Source organism: Oryzias latipes, chromosome 14, assembly GCF_053564925.1.
Source record: "Oryzias latipes strain Hd-rR chromosome 14, Olatipes_Hd-rR_3.1".
NCBI classification, from domain to species: Eukaryota; Metazoa; Chordata; class Actinopteri; order Beloniformes; family Adrianichthyidae; genus Oryzias; species Oryzias latipes.
Genome location: NC_136250.1, coordinates 29,786,049 through 29,809,122, shown reverse-complemented (window position 1 = coordinate 29,809,122; position 23,074 = coordinate 29,786,049). Strand labels below are relative to the sequence as shown.

Genomic DNA, 23,074 nt, shown 5'->3' with positions numbered 1-23,074 from the left:
CTGGCCCTAATAAACTGACAGGCGTTATCGTTCCCAAAGCAGCTTTTAATAACGTTTTCAACAAACCAGAGTTCAAAATTACAAAATTAAATCCAACAGATCGAGTTATTTGAGGTTTTAATATAGCTTTAATATGAATCTTTGTTCTATAATTAAAATTTATGGAGTCTGCAGAATGTGAAAATCAGTCTCTAAAATGTACAATTTTAAGATTAGACAAGATTAGACGTTTACTTGGAAATTCAAATCAATTGAGGTTATAGTGTTTCCAAATTCAAACTATGACACGTGAAGGAAGGTATTTATTTCCTGAAACACCCACAGTTTTTGGGTTTATTCTTTTATTTTAAATTAGGAACCAAAAAACTTCCACAAATATGAATTCACTGTTTCCTTGTTAGATGTGCTGATAATAAAGCCTGAAAGACTGCTCTATTTCACAGCAGCATGAACGTAAACCTTAATGAAACCCAATCCTAACATTATTTCAGATTACAGCATTTATTCTCTGAAATTACCCTTTTTAATCTGAAAATGTAGATTTTACAGATTCAACCCCCATAGAGAATTACAGCAATCCACTTGGATTCTTGACATCTAATAGACTAGATGGACAAATTATAACAAAGCCAAACTTTTAAACAAGTTATGATTCAATTTAGTACCAATTCAACGTTGAGAAGGTAAAAACAACAACAAAGCAACAGAAAATACACAGAGAGGCATGAGAGCAATGTATTCAAACCAATTAGAGGAGCCAAAATAAATCTTGGGTTTAGTTTTCTTTCCCTATTTTAAGTAAAAGTTCTATAAGTGTTTTATGTCTAAGGCAATCCAAAACTACCAAAATAAATGTATTTCCCTTGAAATATTTTCCCATTTTTGACAGTTAACAATATATAATTTTTTAGAATTTATGGCGCAAACAGATAAAGTGTACCTACATTTTTATATAACTCTAACCATACATTTACATATTCCGACAAATTTAAATTCTTCTTCATTTTCACATCTACTTTTTTTTACATTAATACTTCTGTCACTTTGTTTTTTTATCATTTAGTTGTTGATCTTTTTCCTTTTTTATTTTAGCAAATTTGAAGAGAATTTTACATTTTCTGTTGATTATTTAATCTATTCACTGACTCATATAACCCCTCTTGTTCAAGTAAAATATGTCCAACACAAGAGGCCTTCAGCTCTCAATGTCTGCCCAGATGTTGGACAGGACAAGTAAAAAATAAAAAATAAACAAAACAATTATCTATTCACTGACTGTTTAAAATAACTTTCAAACATGGCGTGACCCTAAACAACCCTGTCCGGTTAGGAAGCAAAAGGTCAGTTTGTCACATGACCACTAGGTGGCTAAGTGCACATTCCGGTCAGTCTATTTATGTCATCGTAAAATAAACATTTGAACTTTGTGCTTTGATGAGATCTATAGGTCCAATAAAAATGTTGAGGGCAACGTTTTATGAAATTTGTAGATTTTTTATTTTTGAGATCACATTGTAGCCAGAAAAGTGTTTGAGAGTTGGGAATCAAATTCATGTCTTTGTCCCATCTAATAATCTATCATCAGAAAGGCGGGGCTTTGATGACAACCTCTCTGTAAAAGTCGACCGTGTGGCTGTATATCTGCTTCTGGATCAGCCCAGTCATGTGACTAGAGGGCTTGTCTGTGTAATTGTTCTCAGATCAGAACGGTAGCTGGAAAAACAGGACTTTGCAAAAAACCCGTCGTTACTGAAGCAAGACCGTTTGATAAAATTGAAGCAGTGTAACTGACACTGGACACTTTAAACAGCGTTACCTGTTTAAAGTTTAAAGCCAGCGGAGACCGACATTCAGGGCCTGTCAATGTGAAAACACTGAACAGAGCAACAACAAAGCAAATTTCCCGGTTACTCACCAGCAGAGGACAGTTCTGTGGCCTCAGCACTAACCGTAGTCATAGTCTACACTTATACAACAAGTAGGGGTAAGTAAGAGGGAAGTAGGTGAGACGGAGGCGTGTCGTACAGAATTTTGCTTTATTTAACCTCCCAAAGTTCTCTGGACTTTCATGTTGTCGCATCAGGTGGTTGTACGAGTCTCAAAGGAACTGCAAGACACACCTGCTATCCCCTTATGATGCAGCCACTCCCTCCATGGCCCTGGACAATTCAATAACGTGTACCCTGATGTGACTAAGGCTTTACTCTCAGAAAATATAGTTCAAAATCATATAAAAACAAAAAACATGTTATTATTTTTCATTAATTTTCATATCTCTGTATTTTTGCAAGGTACTACTATTCATTCTATAAGTACAGCTCAATTATTTTTAGCGAGTCAAACTGTTCTTTTGATCTTAACTATTTTATGGCATTGTTGACCTTGTGTTGATTCTGCATTTGACAAATAAAGCTCCATTCCTTAATTCAAATGTCTGAATGTTTGCTGATGATAGTAGTTTCTTAATTTAAGAAGGTTTAATGAAAAAGTAAAATTTGTTGTGTGTGTCTCTGATCTTGGATTCTGTGGACCAATTAAACTAAGTTTTGACTAATTAAAAGTTTCCCAAAATTTGTAAAAACTTTATTCTGTAAAGAAAATCAGCATTTTCAGGATTTGATGAAATAAAAAAAGTCCAGGTAAGACTTTAATCCAACTTTAAAAGAAGTAGAGTTCCTGAACCAATTTCAAAAGAAGTCCCCTGATGAGGAAGAGGAGGGTGAAAGCCGTCTGCTAAGGAGCGTGTGAAGAAGTAATTAAATGGTGTTTTCTGAACCGTCAGCAACCCTAAATTTATTGCTACTAAAGCTGCACCATCATGTTTCCAACTAAGAACAAATATCCACCCGTGACGGCTGACTGATAACCTCGTTTTGTCGTCTTTTGACTAAAATGAACACCTGATTAAGTTAAACAACACTGACCACATCATGAAATGTTGATTAAAGCCGTAACCAAACAGCTTTTTACCCCTTTTACTAATGGAACTGGCAGGTCGTGTTGGGACCTGACTTTTCCATTGTAGTGTTAGGGGTAAAATAAGCTCTGGTTTGAATTCAGCAATACTTTGTTCTTTCTTGCAGTTTTGCTGAACTTTTAATCTTGGTCACATTTGCTGTTGTCTAAATTTGTCTTTGTGGAATTATGACACATATTTCTAGTATCTAAGAAAGTCATTTCCATCTGATTCTCTTACTGTTTTTGGATATACTAACTTGAGGATAAATTGGTGAACGGTTTTCTTATTTGGTGCCTCTCTACACTCACAGAGTTTGTCTGTCTTCAGGTTCTCCAGAAAGTGGAATAATGTCCCTAAGCAATCCCCGATGGGAAGAGACACATTCGCCTAGGCCAACTGGCAAATCTGGCTTCCACTCCTTTGAACAACTGCCTAAAGATTTGAGGTTGATTATTGAAAACCTACATGCTTTGATTGACTTTCAAACAAATGTTAAAGAGAGAACATCTGTTCTGCGACCGTTTGCATCAACAGGTTAATCAATCAATCGATCCCTTTTTTTTAAACACACAAAAAGTGAGAGGATGGAGACGTGGCTTCCTGGGTTCATCGAGACTGAGAAACGAAGGTCTACAGAGAATGAAGTGTTAAATGTTTGGATAGAAGGAACTCTGTGCGGTAAATTTGATGGCAAAAGCCTTTTTGTCTCCATTCTAGAAGTAGATTTTAAGGTCAAAGCAAACAAAAAAGTTAACCAATTGAGTTCTGCAGGTTATTTGACTGATATGTGATGCAAATATTCTGAAAGTTTAGTTAAATAAGTTTTGAAATAATTCCACTTCCTGTTCCAAGATATTTGGTTGGAGTAGTGACACTAGAGACACAGTTAGCATATTTTAGCATGTCTTAGCATGACTTATTGAAGCACTCACCAGAACCTTCTGAGCGACCGTCGCTGCCTATGAGTGGCACTGTGATGGCTGCTGTGGCGACGCTATCAGGAGGCACGGTGGTGTAGACGACAGGCAGCGACTGCACCACCACGGGGATGGTCTGCAACTGACCGACCTTGCTGGGCATGGTGACCGACGGGATTGTGTGGATGACATGGAGGATCTGCTGACCCCCTGCACCCTGTGTGGCTAAGATGGAGCCTGGAGAGAGGACCTACATGAAAGGAAGAGCAGCAGGTTAGAGTTGGGTTCTGTAACCCTGCTGCATTCACAATTTGCACAATTAGAGGGTGTTGTTACCATGGAGCCTATGGATTGTACCGCAGAGGGGACTGGCGTTGCAGGCAGGCTGGGCTGCATCACAGCAGCGCCGGGCGACGGATTGGCTGTGGAAGAGGAGCGTGGCTTGTTGAGCGACAGATCAACAGGCTCGGTCTGGTCCTCGGTGGGGCTCGGTTGAGGCGAACTGGGTTCTGTCTTGCATTCAGACTTCACCTTTAGGTCTGCTGGCTGTGAGCAGTCATCACCTACATCGGCCTGGAGAAAGAACATGGAAAGAAGAAGGACGGAAGACAGTTTCAGAAAAAGGGCTTTAAAAAATAGCCTCACGTTGAGCCTTGGTGGATTTATTCCAAATGTCTCAATGTTGGGAGGAAAGAACAAAGTTCCTGATTTTTAATCAATTATATGAGCAAAAATTGGGACGACGTTCACACTGAAGCATTTCCTGCTGAGAAAAACAACACGTCTCTGTTATTAAAATGATTTAAAATGATGTTTTCGACCACCAAAGATAAGAATTTGGAGAAGTTTGGTGGTTTTATGTCATTGATTTGTGGACCGAGACAAAGATGAAGCCGTCTATGTTCAGTTTAACTTTTTGGTCCACACTAGTTACTGCAAAAAAGTCATCCAGTGATGTAGATGAAAAACTTTTCTAACATATAGATAAAAACACAAATAAAGACAAAGGCTCTCCTTCAGTTTAAACAAAAAAAAAAATTGGTGTGGACCCATTGTGACATCATGTTTTACTTCAGGCTACAAATGAAGTCAACTTAGTCGCCATATTTTTTGCAATACGGACACCGCCATGTTGGAGGCAGACAAGCTCAGTAAGCGGTGATTGGTCCAAGTAAGTCAACATCTCAATGGCGACCATTCTGGCCAATCAGGAGTGAGCTTATTGGAAGTTAAAACCCCTACCACTTGAAAGCGAGCCACACAAAATATGTCAAACAATTTATTTAAAGTTGGGGGCCAGCAGGCTCCACCTACTTTTACAGAGGCATCTGATTGGTCAGTTTGTAATTTATACTATAGAAAACTATCATGACAAAAAATGAGGATTATCCAGAACATGTTAAAAAAGGTCTCAGATCAAGAATGGTTGATCTGACCAATAGAATGACTGAGTAACAGCTGTTTATTTCTCTATAAAAGTCTCTGGGATTTTGGCGCCTTGGAGTGAGGAAGGGGACACTCAGTCCAGGTCTCATTTACAGTCAATGGTGTGGACGCATCTTTCAAGGTTTAAGTCAGAAGGCTGAAATGTTTTTATAAAGAGTAAAAACAGCATAAAATCTTGTATCCAAAGCACTTAATTCTGATCCATTTTGCACAAGTAATACTTTAAAACCCGATGTCTACATGTGAGACCCCCCCTTCAGTCAAACTGAAGGCTGCAGCATCAGTTTCTGGTTCAGAAACACTTCTGTGAGCAGCTTAGACCCAAACATGTTTCTTTCATTGCCTGGCCTCCTTTTTCAGTTGATAGAAGCGTTCATGTTTGCTTTGAGGAGATGCTTCCTTCCAGATAAACACTCTCAGCCAGCCTGCATCAGTCTTTTCCACACTCTGCGCCCCAGTTTTTCCTCAGCTTCCTCACAGCAAAAGGAGCACCCCGACCGCCTCTCTACTGAGCCAGGCCTCAGCCGCCATGCAGCGCCAAAGTACAGGGAACAATGGCAGCTGTGTGGCTCGCTGTGGGAGAGAGAAAGTGAGACAGACAGAGGGGCTGCATGGGAATGAAGAGAAGCTGGTACTGACTGAGAGAGCAGCAAAAAGAGGAAGGGCTAGGTGGCCAGCCAGCTGGCCTCTGTCCAGTTCAGCTGAGCGCCGTTTGGCTCCGGGTGAGAAAAAGGGTGGAGATCTGCTACACCCATTTATCAGGTTGCTCCGTTGAGCTTGAAGCTTTCAGTGGTGGAGGAAGACCTTCCCGTTAAGCTGTCAGCAAACCGGCAAACATGCAAATAAGAGGTGCATCCTCTTCCTCAGTTTACAGTCAAAAACTGAGGAAAAGGTTTTGAGAAATTGTTTCCCAAACATTTTCTGACATTTCGAGGCTGTGGCCGGCGTTTATTTTCCCTTTTTGTTAAATGCAATTTGCCATTCCAGGGCAGAGGCTGTGCAGGAACGTTTTGCACCGAGTTCTCATCCTTAACTGTTTTGACATCATAAATAAAGGAAGAGGGAGACGAGAGGAGACAAGAAGGGAGGAGAAAAGGTGAAAGGAGAGGAAATGCATACAGCAAACATTTGGCCAAGGTTCAGTGGAACTGAATGAGCTTTCACAAACAGTAAAGCCAGGCAGAGAAAAACTGAAAAGGTAGGGGGAAAAAAGCCATAAAGTGATTACGAAAAAGCAGGAAGCAAAAAAAGGAAACTGAAAAGAAAATTTACTGTGAAAGAAGTAAAGGAGTGGGTGAGGCAAGGGAGAAAAGGAAAAAAGGGAGAGAAAGAGAGTGGGTGGGAAAGGGCTAGCGTTGCCATGGAAACTGGGAGCTATCAGCTGACTCCATGTTTTCCACTTGTTCCCCACCTACCACCAACTCCCTTCATTATCCCTCCCAATTTACCCATCCTTTCAACCCCACCTTGCCGTCCACCCGCCCTTCTTTTCGTCTTCCTTTTTCTCTCGGAACCACACCTCTGTCACCTTTTCTCTCACACCCCCGCCTCCCTTCCTCCAGCATCTCTTGTGCGTTCCACCAACCACACCCTTGCTGCCTCACCCTCTCATCCCTCCGTGGCGGCGTCTCTGCCCACTCACTCTTGTAATTTTCCATTTCTGCTCAGCTCACCAAAGCTCCGATAACATTTCTGAGAAAAGAGACCGAATCTGGCGGATAGCTGGAAACCTCTCTGGACCCAAGCAGAGAAAGACATGACAGGAAATGGACGGAAACTCTTTCTATAAAAGAAAAATCATCTTACTTTCATGCATCCAGACTATCTATCAAAATTCTTGATTTCCTTTAATCCACTCACAATTTATTTTCTTTTTTCCATTTGACTTAATTAGATTACAGTCAGTAAAAAATACAGAAATGCAATATTGATCAATAAAACAAAACTAACCTAAAAATGCCAAAACTATTTGGTTTAAGTGTCTCTGTATTATTAAAGACCTCCAACTATTAGACTGAATTTAAAAAAAACAACAACAAAAAAAACCAGAGAAATGAATTAGCCAAAAGTCTTGGTTGGGTGACACGCGTTGCTATGGAGGCTCGCTACTCCTCCCCTACACTTCTCAGTTTAACTGCTTCATCATAAAATGGGTCACCCAGTCCTTGCCTTGCAATTAATTCATGTGATCTTTAACTTGAATGGATGCAGGGAGCAGCTGGGACTGCAGCAGCATGGCAGAGACAAAGAAATACGGCGTCCAAAGGGTTTTAATCGCTCTGAACTCGCACCACAATTCATGCCGGTAAAGTAATGAGTGATTAACGTGGCAATAAACCTCCGTTATCACTTTCCCCACAGAGGGCCGTTAACGTGGAACAGTGCCTATGATGTATGACAATATTTAGCGCGCGTGTGGAGGGCTGGGGTTTCTTTACGAGGTGGAAGAGGCTGCATGCTTTCATGCTTATTTCCTCTGTTCACGTTAGAGGTTGCAAAGCTGCTAGTTAAAGGTAAAGTGCAGCATTATTGTTGTGCAGTGAAATCATTTGAAAACATAAGTCTTCTTCTGCAGCAAAAACTCTGTTTAGGGAAAAGGCGACTGCATTAAATTACACCAAGTTGCAGTAAAACTGATGTATACAATTCTCCACGGCTCACAGTTTGGGGAAAATGTAGTTAGGGAATTATTCTTTAAGACTATGAAGTTCATAAACTTTTAAAATGCACAATAAATGTTAACTAGGGCTTTAATAAAACAATATAAATGTGTTGTCATGGTTTGAAAATGTCTCCACTCTATCAGAACTCCATGCAAGACCTAAACTATAAGACTGACTCTTCCTATGTCACGCTAATTCAAATGCTGAAAACTTTATTTGTAAATAAAGCCTTAGTCACATAAATACGTAGAGGGGGGTGCACCCGTATGGCTGCTGCAGGTTTTTAGGTTGTCCGTGTCCATGGAGGGTACGTAGAGGGGAGCGGCTGTCCCTTAAGCATAGACTGTATATCGTGGACTTCTATCGAGAAATAAACAGTCATTCTACTGGATAGAAAAACCATGTTTGCTCGGATACCTTTTTCTAAAATCTTCTTGCTAATTCTGATTTTTTTCATTATATTTCTTTATCACAAGTTACTAAAATTAAAAACTGATCAATCAGATGCCTCCACCTCAAAAGTTTGATTGTCAGATTCTCCTGAGCCACTTTCAGTGTAAGGGGTGTGGACTTCAAAACAGGTTATTGATGATTGGCGACAGTAGTTGCAGAGAAATGTTGACTCAGACCGACATGGACCAATCACTGTCAAGTGGCTCCAAAAGGCAAATGGGACCCGTATTGCTGAAAAATGGCGACTGGGTTGGCTTCATTTGGCTGGAGCCGAAGGTAATCTTCTATGGGTGACGTGACACCCAGCTGTGTCCGTCTCTCTACAGTCTATGGTTTTTAGAGAACGGCAGGCGTGTCTTGCAGTTCCCTTGAGGCTCGTACGGCCACCTCAAGGGACGTCATGAAAGTGGAACGTACCATTGTCATACGTGTGGTAAGTGTATCAGGAAGTATTAAGATGGATAATGTAAGCCTCACAGACTAATGACGTATGCATGATGCCATCGTATGGCGTTCTTACACCACACTCAAGTCATTACAAAGATACGAGTACTGACTGCATGTGAATGCTGCAACGCACAGGGTGTGTACTAGATAGGCAAGTTCCCATAGGATGTCCACACAAACTATACTCTAATTTCTTTAATTCTAACAGTCAGGCTGCAGCAAGGAGCGTGCACGTATCACGTGAACATGAAATATCCATTCGACACGCCTGTGTTTCACCTACTTCACCCTCTTACTTAGCCTTACATGTTGCATTGAGTGTTCATATGAGTCTATGACCTTGATATTTTGTGTGCCTGCAGACGCCCATCCACCCATAAGCAGAGTAGTGACGAAGGCTTTACGCAAACACACATGGAGCTCCACCGCCGCTGTGCATTTATGCTCAGATCTTTAAATATTTTTGTGATAATTTATTACCTTACTGGGTTGAAGTACTTCAAATTGAAAGAAAATATTCCAAATGCTAACAATTTTCACGTGAACTAAAAACTAAATGCGAGTTTAACAATCCCGCACAAACTCCCAGAAAAAAACACATTTATGCATCAAAGGGGAGTTCAAACCTGGAATGTCAGATACTCCGTTGTGGGTCCAATTAGTCAACGATTGCCTTCACTGGTCACTCTTCATAAAGGAGCTTTCCTTGGTTCATCATCTGGACTAGTTTGTGTTACTCATATATCAGTGGTGCTTCTTCCATGTTTGGGTAAATAACAGTAGGATGATGTTTCCTGCTTTTTAAAGCAGGATTTTTCCAACCCAAAAAAAAAAATATGCTTTAACTTCTCTCACCAAACTTTGAAAGAAATTTAGTGTACAGAGGAGTAGGTGCCGATCTTCAGTCTGATAAGAGTTTGAAAACCGCCATGTCTCGTCCCTCCACGGCTCAGCCGAGGCCTCAGAGCCGCTGCTGCTTCAACAATGTCTGCTGACGCTCATGCAGAGCGTCTCTTTAAAGTTTGTTATCAAAGTGTGCCCTTTTTTCAAGTCGCTACCAACGTGTCCCAGTTTTCTTTCCTTCCTGTACAGATGTAATGTCAAACATGAGTGAAAAAACTGTCAGACTGTCAGTTTTTGAAGTTTAGAGGCAAAGTGAAATTGCCTGTTGCCTTCATATTGATGGGTAAGAACAACCAACACACACGACCAATCTACGAGAACTCCATGAATTCACACTGGATTCCATCTTGGAAGTAAAAATATGTGCAGCTGTGACCACATTAACACGCCTGATCATAGACAAGCATCACATTGTTGCAAACTTCTCTCAGAGCAGAAAAAATGAGTTTAAAAAAAAAGAAAAAAGAAATGAGTTTGCAAAGACTCATGCTTCCTTAGGTAGCAGATTTTACAGGTTTGTTTTTATGTTTCGGCCATTAATGACAAGTTCAAAACGGAATCTTTATGAGTCTCTAAATGTAGTTTATGAAAAAGACTCAACAAGTCAACCAGTTGGCCCCTTTACGAAGCTTTTTAAAAAAATACATTTTTCATATTAATGATGCGTTAATAAGTAATACACAAACGGATAAATGATAAAGAAATATAGGACGAATCATCAGCTAGAAAAAGTAAAATGTAAAAAATAAATAAATAACAAAAATGTTCCACCAAAATCCTGTGTTTTGCAAGTGTGGTCCACCAAACATCTTTTACCTTATTACTTATCAGAGATTTGGTGATTGCACTGTTGTATGTTATGGCCGTGTCACACAGCCACCATTTAAGATTTGCACATTATCCACATGTGAAGTTTTGGATTTTTGTGATTCATGCGTGATATTTGTAACTCATAAGTGTTTCTTGCGTTCATAATTCATCGATGTGCACAGATGTTCGTCGAGAGTTTCGGTTAATGGGTGAATTCAGAAATATCAAAATATTTGGTCGGTTGAGAATTACGCAGTTTATGCACATTTTTTATAGTTTATACACAATTATTACGTGAATGAATTGTGTGTGTTTTGTGAGATGCACACGCAAATTTGTGCCTTTCCACCACCGTTCCATGTATCTCTGACGGGCTTTTCATGCATGTACCACCGAGGTATAACTTTTATTTTCCCATCTATGGCACACATATCAATTCAAATTATACAAATGAAACCATTTACCAATAAATTGCATATAATCAGCGCAATAATCACACACGATTCATGTTCTATGTTGATTTACATGTTCTCTGCGTGGTTTATTCGTACTTCTTTAATCTATCCGTAATACATCTGAAAATTTCACATAAGACCACAATTTTTTATCACTTTTTTCGCTTTTACTCATGTATGACCAATTTTGTTTTGTGCAATATGAGCAAAATATACGTAGTGGTTGTGTGAAAAGACCTTCTGCTAATCCTCAAAAGCCTTAATGTTAGCAATAGGATAGTACATCCAGCTACTATCCGGTGTTTGATACTGTCATTATATAGACATGCAAACAAAAAAAAAGAACTTGTATTTGCACTAACAATGGCAGTGGGCTGATCTACACAGAACCACAAACACAACTACAAATATATCATTCACTAGGGTGTATGATGTTATTGGCTTTTTGTTTTCTGTTTCCTGCAATATCAGCTTTAGTCAGCGGATAACCTACTAAAAGAAAACAAGGTGCATCCTTTATTTTTTATCAGTTTGGGGTGAGTTTGTACTCTCAGTTAAAGAGAGAGAGAATATTACCCTAGAAAAGGGCGATTATAGGGTTTTGAGCTCTTGTTGTTTGTGTTCATCCTGTTCAGCTAAAACAAAAGTATTTTTAAGGAGCAAATCGAAAATATTTAAAATGAATTGCCTGAAATTGAGGGACTTGGTGCAACAATTTATAAAATGATTGCTATGTATTAAATCATAAACTTGTGCACATGCAATTTTCTAATTGAGTCCCCAAGGTTTTGCCTGAACGAAGTGCAGCAGAAATGCAGTGCCTGACCGTTTTCTGAGAACAGTTTGTTAAAAACACTTTGCGTCTTTTCTCAGCTGCTGCATTTTACTTCCTGAGTGAAGCCCTCTGCCAACAATGACATCACCATCCTGCAACAGCAGAAAGACTTGGAATCTGCACTGCACACGCTCCCCGAGTCTCTGCATCCCGGCACATGTGCCTCCTCTGACTGGACCGACACACAAACACGCATGTTTGGTTTACTGTGTATTAACTAACTCCCAAACGCTCAGTAAGCCCACCCCCCCACAGTACATTCTCATGCTGTCACACACATGATTTCCTGGGTGGATGAGCGTGTGTTGTCCCTGTCTATGTGCATGAGTGCTCTTGTTTGCTGGGGGACAACTGACTTGTTTATGTGCATACATCAGTGACATCAGCAACACACACACAGAGGCCCTCTTTGTTTGTTTGTGTGTATTTGTGTATAGAAAAGGGAGAGATTAGAGCCATTCACTGCACTGTTCTGTCAGGTATTTAGGGTGAGTGTTTGAAAGAGAAAGCTAGAAACGGGTATGGAAAGGTGGAGGAGGAGGTTGGTGGGTTGTGTGAAATGGAGTGGGGGGGTGCACTGGGGTCAGGCTACACCGTCTTTTCGGCAACTCCCGCCAGAGCCGTGGTTACTATGGCAACAGGTCGAGCGGAAGCAAAGCCTCCCTCGACATATCCTATTAGGGTGGGAGAGTGAAGCAGGCTGGGATGAAGACGGGAAGAGTTTTGGAGTTTGGAGAAGAAAGTAGGGGAGGAATGTGGACAGAGAAAGGCACAAAATAAAATGATTACAATGTGTTTGTTGTTAGACATTAATGGGGACCAAAAGATGACAGCACATCGGCTTTTGGGGACCTTGTGTGAAGTGGGGACAGTTTCTAAAAAAAAAATAGTTAAGACACACCTTTAGATTAAGGTTAGTTCTGGTCACAGAAAACTCTTAGAACTCTCTCTTGTGGCTCTTTGCATTACAGTTCAGACCAGTTTTTCTGTCCCTTTGGCTTAAAATAACAGGAAACCCCCTAACTGACAAACACTTTACCCTCATACAGAGATATCATTATTATTTATCAGTTTTTTATCTTTGAGTCCCCCCTTTTCTGTCTCTGCCTCAACTTCTTTCCCTTTGATTTCAACAAAAGTCGTGCAAGCTGAGGTTAAAAATGATAACCATTTCTTTATTGTTTCTTCTATTTTAATCTAGAAAAGATTTATGCTTTGAGAGCAATGTGTTCCTGAACAACATGTCTACAGACACAAATTGGTATAGACACATTTGCTTTCACAATGAAAAATTATAAATGACATAACAGTAAGCACATATAGGAGATCTCTGTGGTGTTTATGTAACACAAAAAAATAACCAGAAACTGACAACTTAGACAGATACATGTAATATGGTTCATTTACAAAAACCATTAAACATCCAGTCGGTTAGTCATCGACAGCTGCTATAAAACCAATGTAGTGATGATGACAGCTACAGATTAGGAGGCTAAATAGATTCATTTTTTTATGTTTAAGTAACTTTACTGTAGTTTTAGATGCAACACTTAAAACTCTCAAAATATTTTTTTTAATGGTTTTTGATTGAAATTCTTTTGTTTCAGTATAAAAGTAGAATAAAAAAACAGTTTTTATGTTGGGATTACAGTGTGCTACTTTGGCAACACTCAGGAAAAGTTTTCTCTGAATTTGTGTGTCATGCTACATTCACACCAGCCTAAAAAACATATACAAGCAACAACTTAAAAAAAAAAGTCTCTCTTTCAGGAATCAGCATTTAAAACTCACATTCACGTGTCACTACACAAGTTTTAAGTCCATTTTTCTGGCTCTACATACAAATGTAGAACCCAAGTTCATCGAACGTGCGTTGAAAATTAAACCAGTTAAACTTTGACCAATTAGGAATTAGTCGTGATGTATGGATGACGTCTTTTTTAATTCATTGAAGAGCCAGCTGTTTGAAAATTGATCAAGCCGGAATTCTATGAGACCGAATCTTTCATATATCGGAATAGAGCTGTGAAAGGAAAAAAACCCTGAAGTAAATTCTCTTCTTCGTGGTTTTTCTAACATCTCCTACAACCAACACATTAGTCAGAAAATTTGCTGTTGAAACTATTGTTTAAAATTTCAGTTATATTTAGGCAAAAGCTTAAAACAAGTATCTGAGACCCTTCATAAATGTTTGAAATATTTTAACAACTCCTTTAGGACTCCATGCATCCGTTTTCCAAGTCTGGATAATTCCCTTTTTGGGGTTGTGAGAGCTTGTCCCAGTCTCTGTTGAGGAGGACGATGGAAACCTTGAATAGGTCCTCTAAATTCTTTGGCAGTTTGTAATTGTCTACAAAACAAATTTAGATTCACTTAAGTAACATGATTGGAACACTTGATTACAGGAGAAATCGGTTTATAGGTTTGCACACACAGCAGTGATCAGGTTTACTCTATAGGACATCATCAAGCCTTAAACTTGCTACTCCTTTCTGCGGAAAGTTGAATATAAAGTGTCAGCAATTTTTGTCATGCAAATGTTTTCCTGTAAAACACTAATTGGAGAACAGGTCATTAAATGCAAAAGCAGGCAGGTTATCTTGGCTGAAATGTTCACTGGAAAAGCAGGTTTCCCTAATGCCCTACCTTTAAGCTTTCACATATTTATGAAACCAGGTTTTCTGATGAAGCAGATTGTAACTGGTTTATGAAAGTGCACAGAAAAACACTAATATATGCATTTATTTTAACTACAATGAACTAGGTTTGACTTCTTTTTATTAAAAAAAATGACACAAAGACAAAAGTGCCATTTCTATAACACGCTGTAGAATAATAATTAATAATTAATACTATTAATAATAATAATAATAATAATGCATTTTATTTAAAAGCGTCTTTCAAAACACTCAAGGACACTGCACAGATTCAAAAGTAAAACACAGTAAAATTATTGTCAAATGTATTATCAAACATCCGTAGTATTGCCAGCACGTTTCATTCTGAGTTCTGAGAAAGTGATATAATAGACGTCCTGCATCACCACTTCAAATTATTCAAATGTTTTGTCAAAGTATTCCTCTGCCTTTAGAGCAACTTGACAGGTTTGGATATTAAAAGGACGAGGCCTCGGTGGAGATGTGCAGCGCCAGGCGAGATGTTTGAACTCAGTTCAGTGATTACAAGGAGGGTCTGCTTCCTGCAGACTTTATCTTTGCACAGGAAAGTCCGCTCCCTTCTGTGCAGAGGTGTGGTCAGCACGCAAACACACACTGCTTAATGATTCCTTACGCAATACTACTCCACCCAGCCCCCCACCCATCGCTAACCCAAACCACACCATGCCACGACACACACAGATACAGCACATGGGGTTTGGACTCCCATCCCCCAATGTGAACACAATTCTCAGTCGGTAAATTTTATTTTTGAATCCCCGCCTTGACCGAGCTGGACACTGTTGCAGCAGCCTCTTTTTGTCGGCATATTAAAAACTCAAATGGAAGCTCGATTTCATCAGTGATTCAGTTTGGTGTAAAACGCATACAAATCTCCAAATCCCAGGTTACCAGCCAAGACACAAATTCAAAGACAATCCACTGATCTGTGTCACGTGACTTCAAACAACCTGTCAATTCTACAGGTAACTCATTTCCAGAGAAGAAAAGTTCAGATGGAAAGCAGTCAAACTGAAAAAGAAACACAGTTTAGTTCCAAATCCTATTTTGTAGCTTATAGGCAGCACCATTAATTGTTGCAGAGACATTGTTCCTCTTTTGTCATGTTCTAAAAATTCTGGTATTTTATTCTGCGATATTTTACTTCCAGGTGTAAAAAAAACTAAATCTGAATTTATGTCTTTATGTGTGATTATAGAAAAAACTCTTGGGTTTAATTTTCAGTTAGAGACTAAAAAACAATTAAAAACAAAACCACAGGAACTTATTTTACAGCACAATTACTTGTAGTCACATAAAAAAGAGGATCAAGTTGTAGGCCTTGGGGTATTCCAAACATAAAATCTCTATTACATGTGGAACTAAGCCAACAAATGAGGAGAGCTATGACAAATACTACAACGTTGTGATAACATATTACAAACTTCAGTTTAACCCTTTTGCTAATTAGGTTTGTGTTTTGTAAACCTAAACACTAACACTGACAATTACAAATATTTAGATAATGAAGAGTTTTGGTCGTGAATTTAAAAAAAGCCAAGTTAAAGCAAAACAAAAAGCTCTCATAAAATGCGATTTGAAGTTACTTGAACTTAAAAAAGTTTTTGAAAAAGTTAAAGATAAGATGATACAACTAATCAAACAAGAATGGAAGCGACGGAAACCAAAAACTCTTTTTTTTAGGAATATTATTTAAATAACATCTGAATAGAACTTATTATGGCAAAAACAAAAAACTCCTTTTTTTCCAGTGAAGCTAAATCATGTTAAATGTCCGTTTCGAGGTGTCTTGTTATAGGCTCTAAAAATGATCTAAATAAGTAAATTTGTCAAAATAAACAACATGATTTTTTTCTTTAATCTTTATTTTTTAGTTAAATATATTTTCCTTTATTCTAAAAAGCTGTTTGTGCTCCACAAATAATCAGTCCAGTTGATTAACATGACATTTCCTAAAATCAAAATCAAAATTTGTGTGTGTGTTTTGGGGGGGGGGGGGGGGGGGTCTGTACCTGGAACTTCTTCTTTGCAGTTTACTATATTTCCAATCTAAACCTAAATCAACACCCTTTAACTCTAAATAAATTTTAAGCTTATTTTGAAGAACTCTTATGTGAATCTGAAACCTTGTGTGTTGAGGATAAAGCCATAAGAATTTTCTACAAGTTATCAGCTGTTAAAAGCTGTCAGTTTCCAGGCTTTTTTCAGACCCAGCGCCTAAATCTCTGACTGTTCCTAAACACACCACTTCCCACCAAGAGCCCATGAAGAGGGGAAATAAAAGCTGGGCTGTTTCAGGGCTGCTCAGCACATTAAAGGTCAAACAGCTTTAAAAAAAGAATCATCTCAAACTATTGTGTTGCCCAACTAAGTGGAACTTGATGTGAGAGTTTGTAAACTTGTACAAATGTCAGTTTGACGGGTGAGCAGCAGTGAAGCGACGGGCACATGTTCTGAAACAGTCGTTGGGCCTGACTGAAGAAGAAACGTGTTTCTCCTCAAAGGGAGAGGGTCATTAAAATAGACCACAAAAACATCATAAACAGCAAAGTGAAAACCATTAATCTATGGACTGAAGGAACCAGAACACACTTTATTTCACTGCTAACATGGAAAGGTTCTCTGGCCCGCGGTAAAAAAACAAACGGTTTCTTGAAAAGCGAAAACTCTTTCCAGAGGCATGTATAAAAGGTCTTGGACATTTTTTTAAGCAGAGACGTAATTTAACTATTTTATGTCTGTTTATAGCAGTCTTGTTAGAAACAATTTCATAGCAAGACATGCTAAAAATGTTGTTGATAAAGTTTATTTAAATAAAGGCCTGCCAAGATGATGCCAAATCAGCCAAACTACATTGTTTATTGCAGGAGTCACGGTTAAGAAAACAACATGTGCTAAATGAAATTTTAGAAATATTAGCTCCATGTTTTACAAATAATTTGGAAGTTTTAAGGTTGTTTACACACTTTTCTCAGACAGTCATGAACATCTCCACAATTTTCTCTCTTGTTTAAACTCTGAAAGTTCAAAACTTCGTAGAAAAATACGCCAGCATTGTAGAATAAAGTCAAAGATCTGATCGCAATTGAAAGAAGAATTATAAAAAAAAAAAACTGAACACATTCTGTACAGGAGACACACCTGAGAGGAGATTGATAAAAAATATATTTTTTTACAAAAATTTAAATCGGAATAACAGCGAGAGCACGAAAAGTGAACCACCAAGGGTATAGGTCAAAGTGTCTGTCCTTTGTCTAAATCAGGGGTATGAAACTCCAGGCCTCCAAGCCGGCCTCCTGCTAGTTTTCCAGAAATCCGGTCCCATCTCCTGCCGATTACCTGGATCAGGTGCGTTTAGTCAATAAGGGGCTTGTAGTACGCCGGCCCTCAAGGCCTGGATCTTGACACCCCTGGTCTAAATCATTGTCGGTCTGAAGCTTCTTTGCTTCATAATAGATGTTGGCATGTTTTTATTTGTTGTTGTCATCTTTGACTTGATCTAAACTGGTTCTTCTGCAGTTTTCCTTTAGTTTGAATGAGGTGGTTTCTCTCCGCTGTCACCCAGTGCATGCCCACTATTTGACTGTCTCCTACCTCACATCATTTTGAATAACTTTTATATTTGATTAGACTTGTTTTGTTCATTTGGTTCTATGATGCAGCTGCCTTTAGCCGACGCGCCATCTTAGCGTCGACCCAGAACAGGAAGTTGATGGAAGTCTTTCTAGAACAACTGACTTAACTTTGTTCACCAATAACCACTTTCAGATTTGCTCAATTTCCAGGAAAGGACAGGTTTGCGCCATATAAGGGATTTTGTCTTTGATGCAAATCAACCATGTTTTGTGCATAAATAAACTACCATATGAATGTTGTCTTAGTTTGTCTCTCTCATATCTAGCATCACCATCTGCAGAGACTGTACACAACTAACAGCTAACCATTACCAACACAGCATTTCAGTGTCACAAATGTTTGGTCCCACAGCAGAAAAACGTTTCATGCCAGTAATTTAACGTTTGAAATTCAAAGTATCCATTAAATGGATGTGAGTACAGTAGACCTGCTGATGCAGATCCTGCAGCGGACCCACCCGCTCCACTGTCTCTGCATCTCCTCTCCAGGCTCTTGCTCCATCTGCGTCCTCTTTGCTTTTTCACACTTCCTTCAGCTTATTCTCTTCGCCGCACCCTTCCTGCTGACTACATCCTCGCTGTAAGCATCCCTTCTCTGCATGAAGGCTGGGGAATGCCTGCAAACTCTGACAGGGCTCATTGTTATCGCCCTGCACTCTCCGCACTTCCACCCCAGCTCCAAAGATGCAGCAGTTAGAACCTGTGAGCTCATCTGGGCGAACATTCAAGTGTTACGTATGAATGCGTTTAGCAGGCAGACAGCCGTCTCTGCATCCATAATAAATGTGGAGAACAATGACTGGCCATTAGGCAAACTAATAATAACTGAACAGAAGAAAACAAATCTTCTGGTTCTGCTGGTAAAGTCTCTGATTCTCAGCTTTAAGTCAGAGATGCTGAGCATTTTCAGCACAGCATCTCTACATTTAAGGCATCAAACTTTCTGGTTTGTTCTGATGTTCGGGTTCCCTGAGATTACAGTAGTATTAGAGCTCAGCGATGAGAAACCCAAAGGACTTTTTTCAGCTTTCGTGCTGTCATCTGATGCTCTTATTGTTTGCATTTCTCCTTAATTTTTACGCTCCAGACCTACAGGAATGGAGCCGCGTTCACCGCAGACTGGCGAGTGAGTGGAGTGAAACGTCTCAGCGTCAAGATTTAAAGACTGACCAGGAAATACAACAAACAAAAATTTAGCAAACAAAATTCATGAAATTCATTTTTTGGTTTAATCTTAGGTTTTTAGGCTTTAATCCAAATTTCTCACAGATTGATTGCAGCAGACGCAAAAAGTAGTGAAGTTTATTTTATTAAGTATACTTGGGTATAAGTATAGCAAGTATACTATGGACAATGTACGTGTAGTGCAGGAAGTATACTAACTGAATACTTCTTCCGACTGAATTTTAATATTTTATAGTTTATAGATAGTAAATAAAAAGTAAAGTTTAAGTATACTGCCTTGTAGTACAGTTAGAGTACTTTTTGCTAAGAGGATACAAACATGACATGGTCATGCTTCAACAGGTTAAAAAAGAAAAAGCTTTTTGGTCTCATTTTTCCTTCATGTATTTTACGATATATTTAAAAATCAATTTAACCATTTCTATTAAATTAGTTAGGAGTTTAGTCGCAGATTCAAAGAGGCTCAAACTTCACTCGTTTTTTACCTTTTGGGGGGAAAATGAACAAAAAGAAAGCATACTGCCCTCTACTGTATGGGGGTGGAACTCTGGCAAATAAGACGTCAAATGTTTGTAGTCCAGCACAGTTGAACCTCTCCTGAACAAATGAAGACTCGCAAGCTCGCGCCAGAAGACCCACTGACTGTATATAAGAGCCGGACTGAGTGGCCCCGCCCCCCCAGCATTCCAAACAGGAAGTGGCTCCGAGGAGCCAAAATCCCAAAGACTGCTATAGAGAAATGAACAGGTGTTACTCAGTCGTTCTGTTGATCAGAATAAACATTCTGGATCTGATACCTTTTTTAACATCTTCTTGATAATCTTCATTTTTTTCTCCTGTAGTTGAAGTTCTAGTTTTTAAATGACCAATCAGAAGTAGGCGGAGCCTGCTGGTTCCCACATCCAACGGTCAAAATGTTTAACAGATTTTGTGTATTTTTCTGCTCTTAACTGGATGGGCTGTGGCCTTCCAACAAGCTCACTCCTGATTGGGGAGAGTGGTTGCCATAGAAACAACGACTGAGACCAATTACTGCTCACTGACTACTGACAGGTAAAATATGTTATAGAGATGATGTCAGACTGACTCGGCCCAGTTCTCTGATACAATCAATGATCAGAACCGAAACAAATGAAGCCAAACTTGACTGTTAGAATTACTGCTAACATGAGAAAGAGTCTAAGAGTCAAACCCTTAAAATGCTCTCTAAGAATTGCTAAAATCCTCTGTAACAAAGAAATCGACTGTGCTGTAACTTTGGTGTCCAAAAACATACATTCTTCCAAAAATAAAAGCAGCAACAGCGAATAAAAAGATATAAAAACCCAAAAAACAGCTGTAAGATATGAACAACTTCTACAGGAAGTGAAAAAGTTTCTTCAGGATTGTTAGAAATCAAGAAATCCACCAATCATCTACAAGAACTGAATGATGTCACTGTCTGTTCTCCTTGTCAGGCTCAGCAGGTTCAGGTTGATCATCTACAGCTGGTTTCATTTAGTTAATCCCCCTTAGTCTATTTAAGTGTCTGGTTTTGAGGTCATCTGCTCTGTTCTGCTTTGTCACCCTTTTCGGTTTTGCCATGTTTTGGTTAAGTTTTCAAATGTTGAAGTTTCTGTCACTGAGCCTGGTCTTCCGCATATTTGCATTCTGCAGCAGTGCAGTTCTCCTGAGTACAGACAAAATCAGTTACAACAAAGTTTCTGTTTGAAAACCACTAATGCCATAAATAACTGGGGTTTCTAGCCTCTTGAGAACCAGAAAGAAACTGTCTCTGACCTCTGACCTCCTGGGAATTTGTTTTGAGGTCAGACGGAAATCAACCGATGCTCCGCCGCAAAGTCACTGACACGAGTTAACGTCATTATAGCGACTTGGAACCACTAAAAACACAGTTTAGTTTGTTCCGCTGTTTTCTCGCTGCTAAAACACTGAAGCCTTGCTCAAAGGCTCCACAACACGAAGGCCGTTTTGAGTTTCAGCAGCTGAAAGTCCTGCGCTTTGAATTATTGATGGAGCCGAGATCCCAGAAGAAAAGGTTTCCTCTTTCCTTAATGCTCTAAACTAAGTATCTTTAGTTAAAATGGATTCCACAGACAGATTCTGAATTGTTTTATGTGAAGCAAACTCTTATTTCTCAATAAAAATGTTTTCTAATTAACCCAACAGGTGAAGATTACAAGGATACCTGACGTCTATCATCACCGTCACCTTCCTCCTCTTTGACCAGCTGTGAACATCTCAGCTCTGATCCGCTCCAGCCTCAGACAGAAAAACCCGACTTGGTTTGCTTAAGTTCATGTTTAGCTCAGTGCTGCCGGGTTCTGGTTCTGTCTGGACTTGTTGCAGTGACAGATCCAGAACAACAACACGTCATGAGGTTTCACGGTGGTTCATCTCACAGAGGTTGTGGATGAGAGGAATGTGAGACGTTTTAGGAGGTTTAGGGTTCAAAACTGCACTCAAAGCTCCTGCAGTGGTTTTATCAGCGACTGATGAATGAAGCGATACTGTTTGACGAAAACGGACATCATGAATGCCCGACCTTTGACCTTTGCCCTGTGTCGCGCAGCTCAGAGGAATCATAACTGCTTCAGACAAGTGGCTTCAACTCACTGGAGATTTCCATAGATTCTGCTTTGGTACAAAAGCATCATTTTGTCCTAAACCTACATTTTTTGAACTTTGGACTCTGATTTATTCCTTATAGTTTTTATTAAAGGCCCACTCCAATAAAAAAATCATGTCTTTTGTGCTTTTAACACCAAAGTTGATATTGTTTGTGGTATTATGAAAAAAAAATAACTTTAAAATTAAATTTCTGATTATTTCTTTATTTAAATTGCTGTAAATCAGGAGGAGACAAACATTTTCTTATTTGTGACGTAGAAAACATGATAGGTGGGCCATAAGCTCCCTGATCCGCAAAGGGAAGGGGGTCCCGCCCACAACTTAGAGGTGAATTTCTGATAATCCGCCGCTCTGCAGAAACTATGTCCTAGAAAAACTACACAGGTTTTTGGATTGTGGCTAAAAACGGGCTCATCAGAATTAAAAGACCAACACTTTGGAAATGGATCAGAAAATGATCTGAGTGGAACTTTAAGTTGTTTTTTTTTATAAGAGACAAAAACATTTGAGTGAAATACTTTAGTTTCTGGATCATTTTCTTTTTGTTTAGTTGAATAATTGACCTTTGATTAAACTTAGAGCGTTGCCGGTGCCAAGTATTATGGAATTCTAAAACCCTGCAACTCACATTCGTGGATGATAAATTTGGATTTAGGGACTTGGCGATCTCAGGAAAAGAAATTTTCTCCATTAGATCGTGTTTGAACAAACTTCAACTCAACCATCTCCTAAAAAAACTACGACACCCACCCGATTCTGCTCACAGCCTGAAACCCCATAGCCTTACAGCTGACTGAGACAAAAAGCTGCTGCAAAACTTTCTGCATGAAGCACCTGTGCAGGATCTGCAGCTCAAAGCCGTGTTTAGGCTTATGGTCACTTTAGGCCACGCCTCCCTCTCCTGGGTGCGATTTCTAGTGATCAGTAGTGAAGATCAAACGGGTCCTGAAACTTTACAAACTGCTGTTCAGCGAAGCACCGTGACCTTCTGAGGCTCTTTGACAAACTTCAGTGTCTCCTCCATCACCTCACCTGCCCCATCACCCACCCCCCCTCC

The 23,074-nt window shown here is 39.3% G+C and overlaps 1 protein-coding gene across 2 annotated transcripts in view; it reads right to left on the bottom strand.

Annotated features, from left to right (window-relative positions):
* The window catches only part of klf8 (Kruppel like factor 8), a 74,762-nt gene that overhangs the window by 12,462 nt on the left and 39,226 nt on the right, over positions 1 to 23,074 (bottom strand). For both annotated transcript variants that reach the window (XM_023962654.2, XM_023962655.2), the window contains exons 3-4: positions 4,213 to 4,449; positions 3,892 to 4,126 (exon numbers count right to left, since the gene is read on the bottom strand). In XM_023962654.2, the coding sequence (XP_023818422.1) occupies positions 3,892 to 4,126; positions 4,213 to 4,449 (472 nt within the window). The remainder of the gene's footprint in view (positions 1 to 3,891; positions 4,127 to 4,212; positions 4,450 to 23,074) is intronic.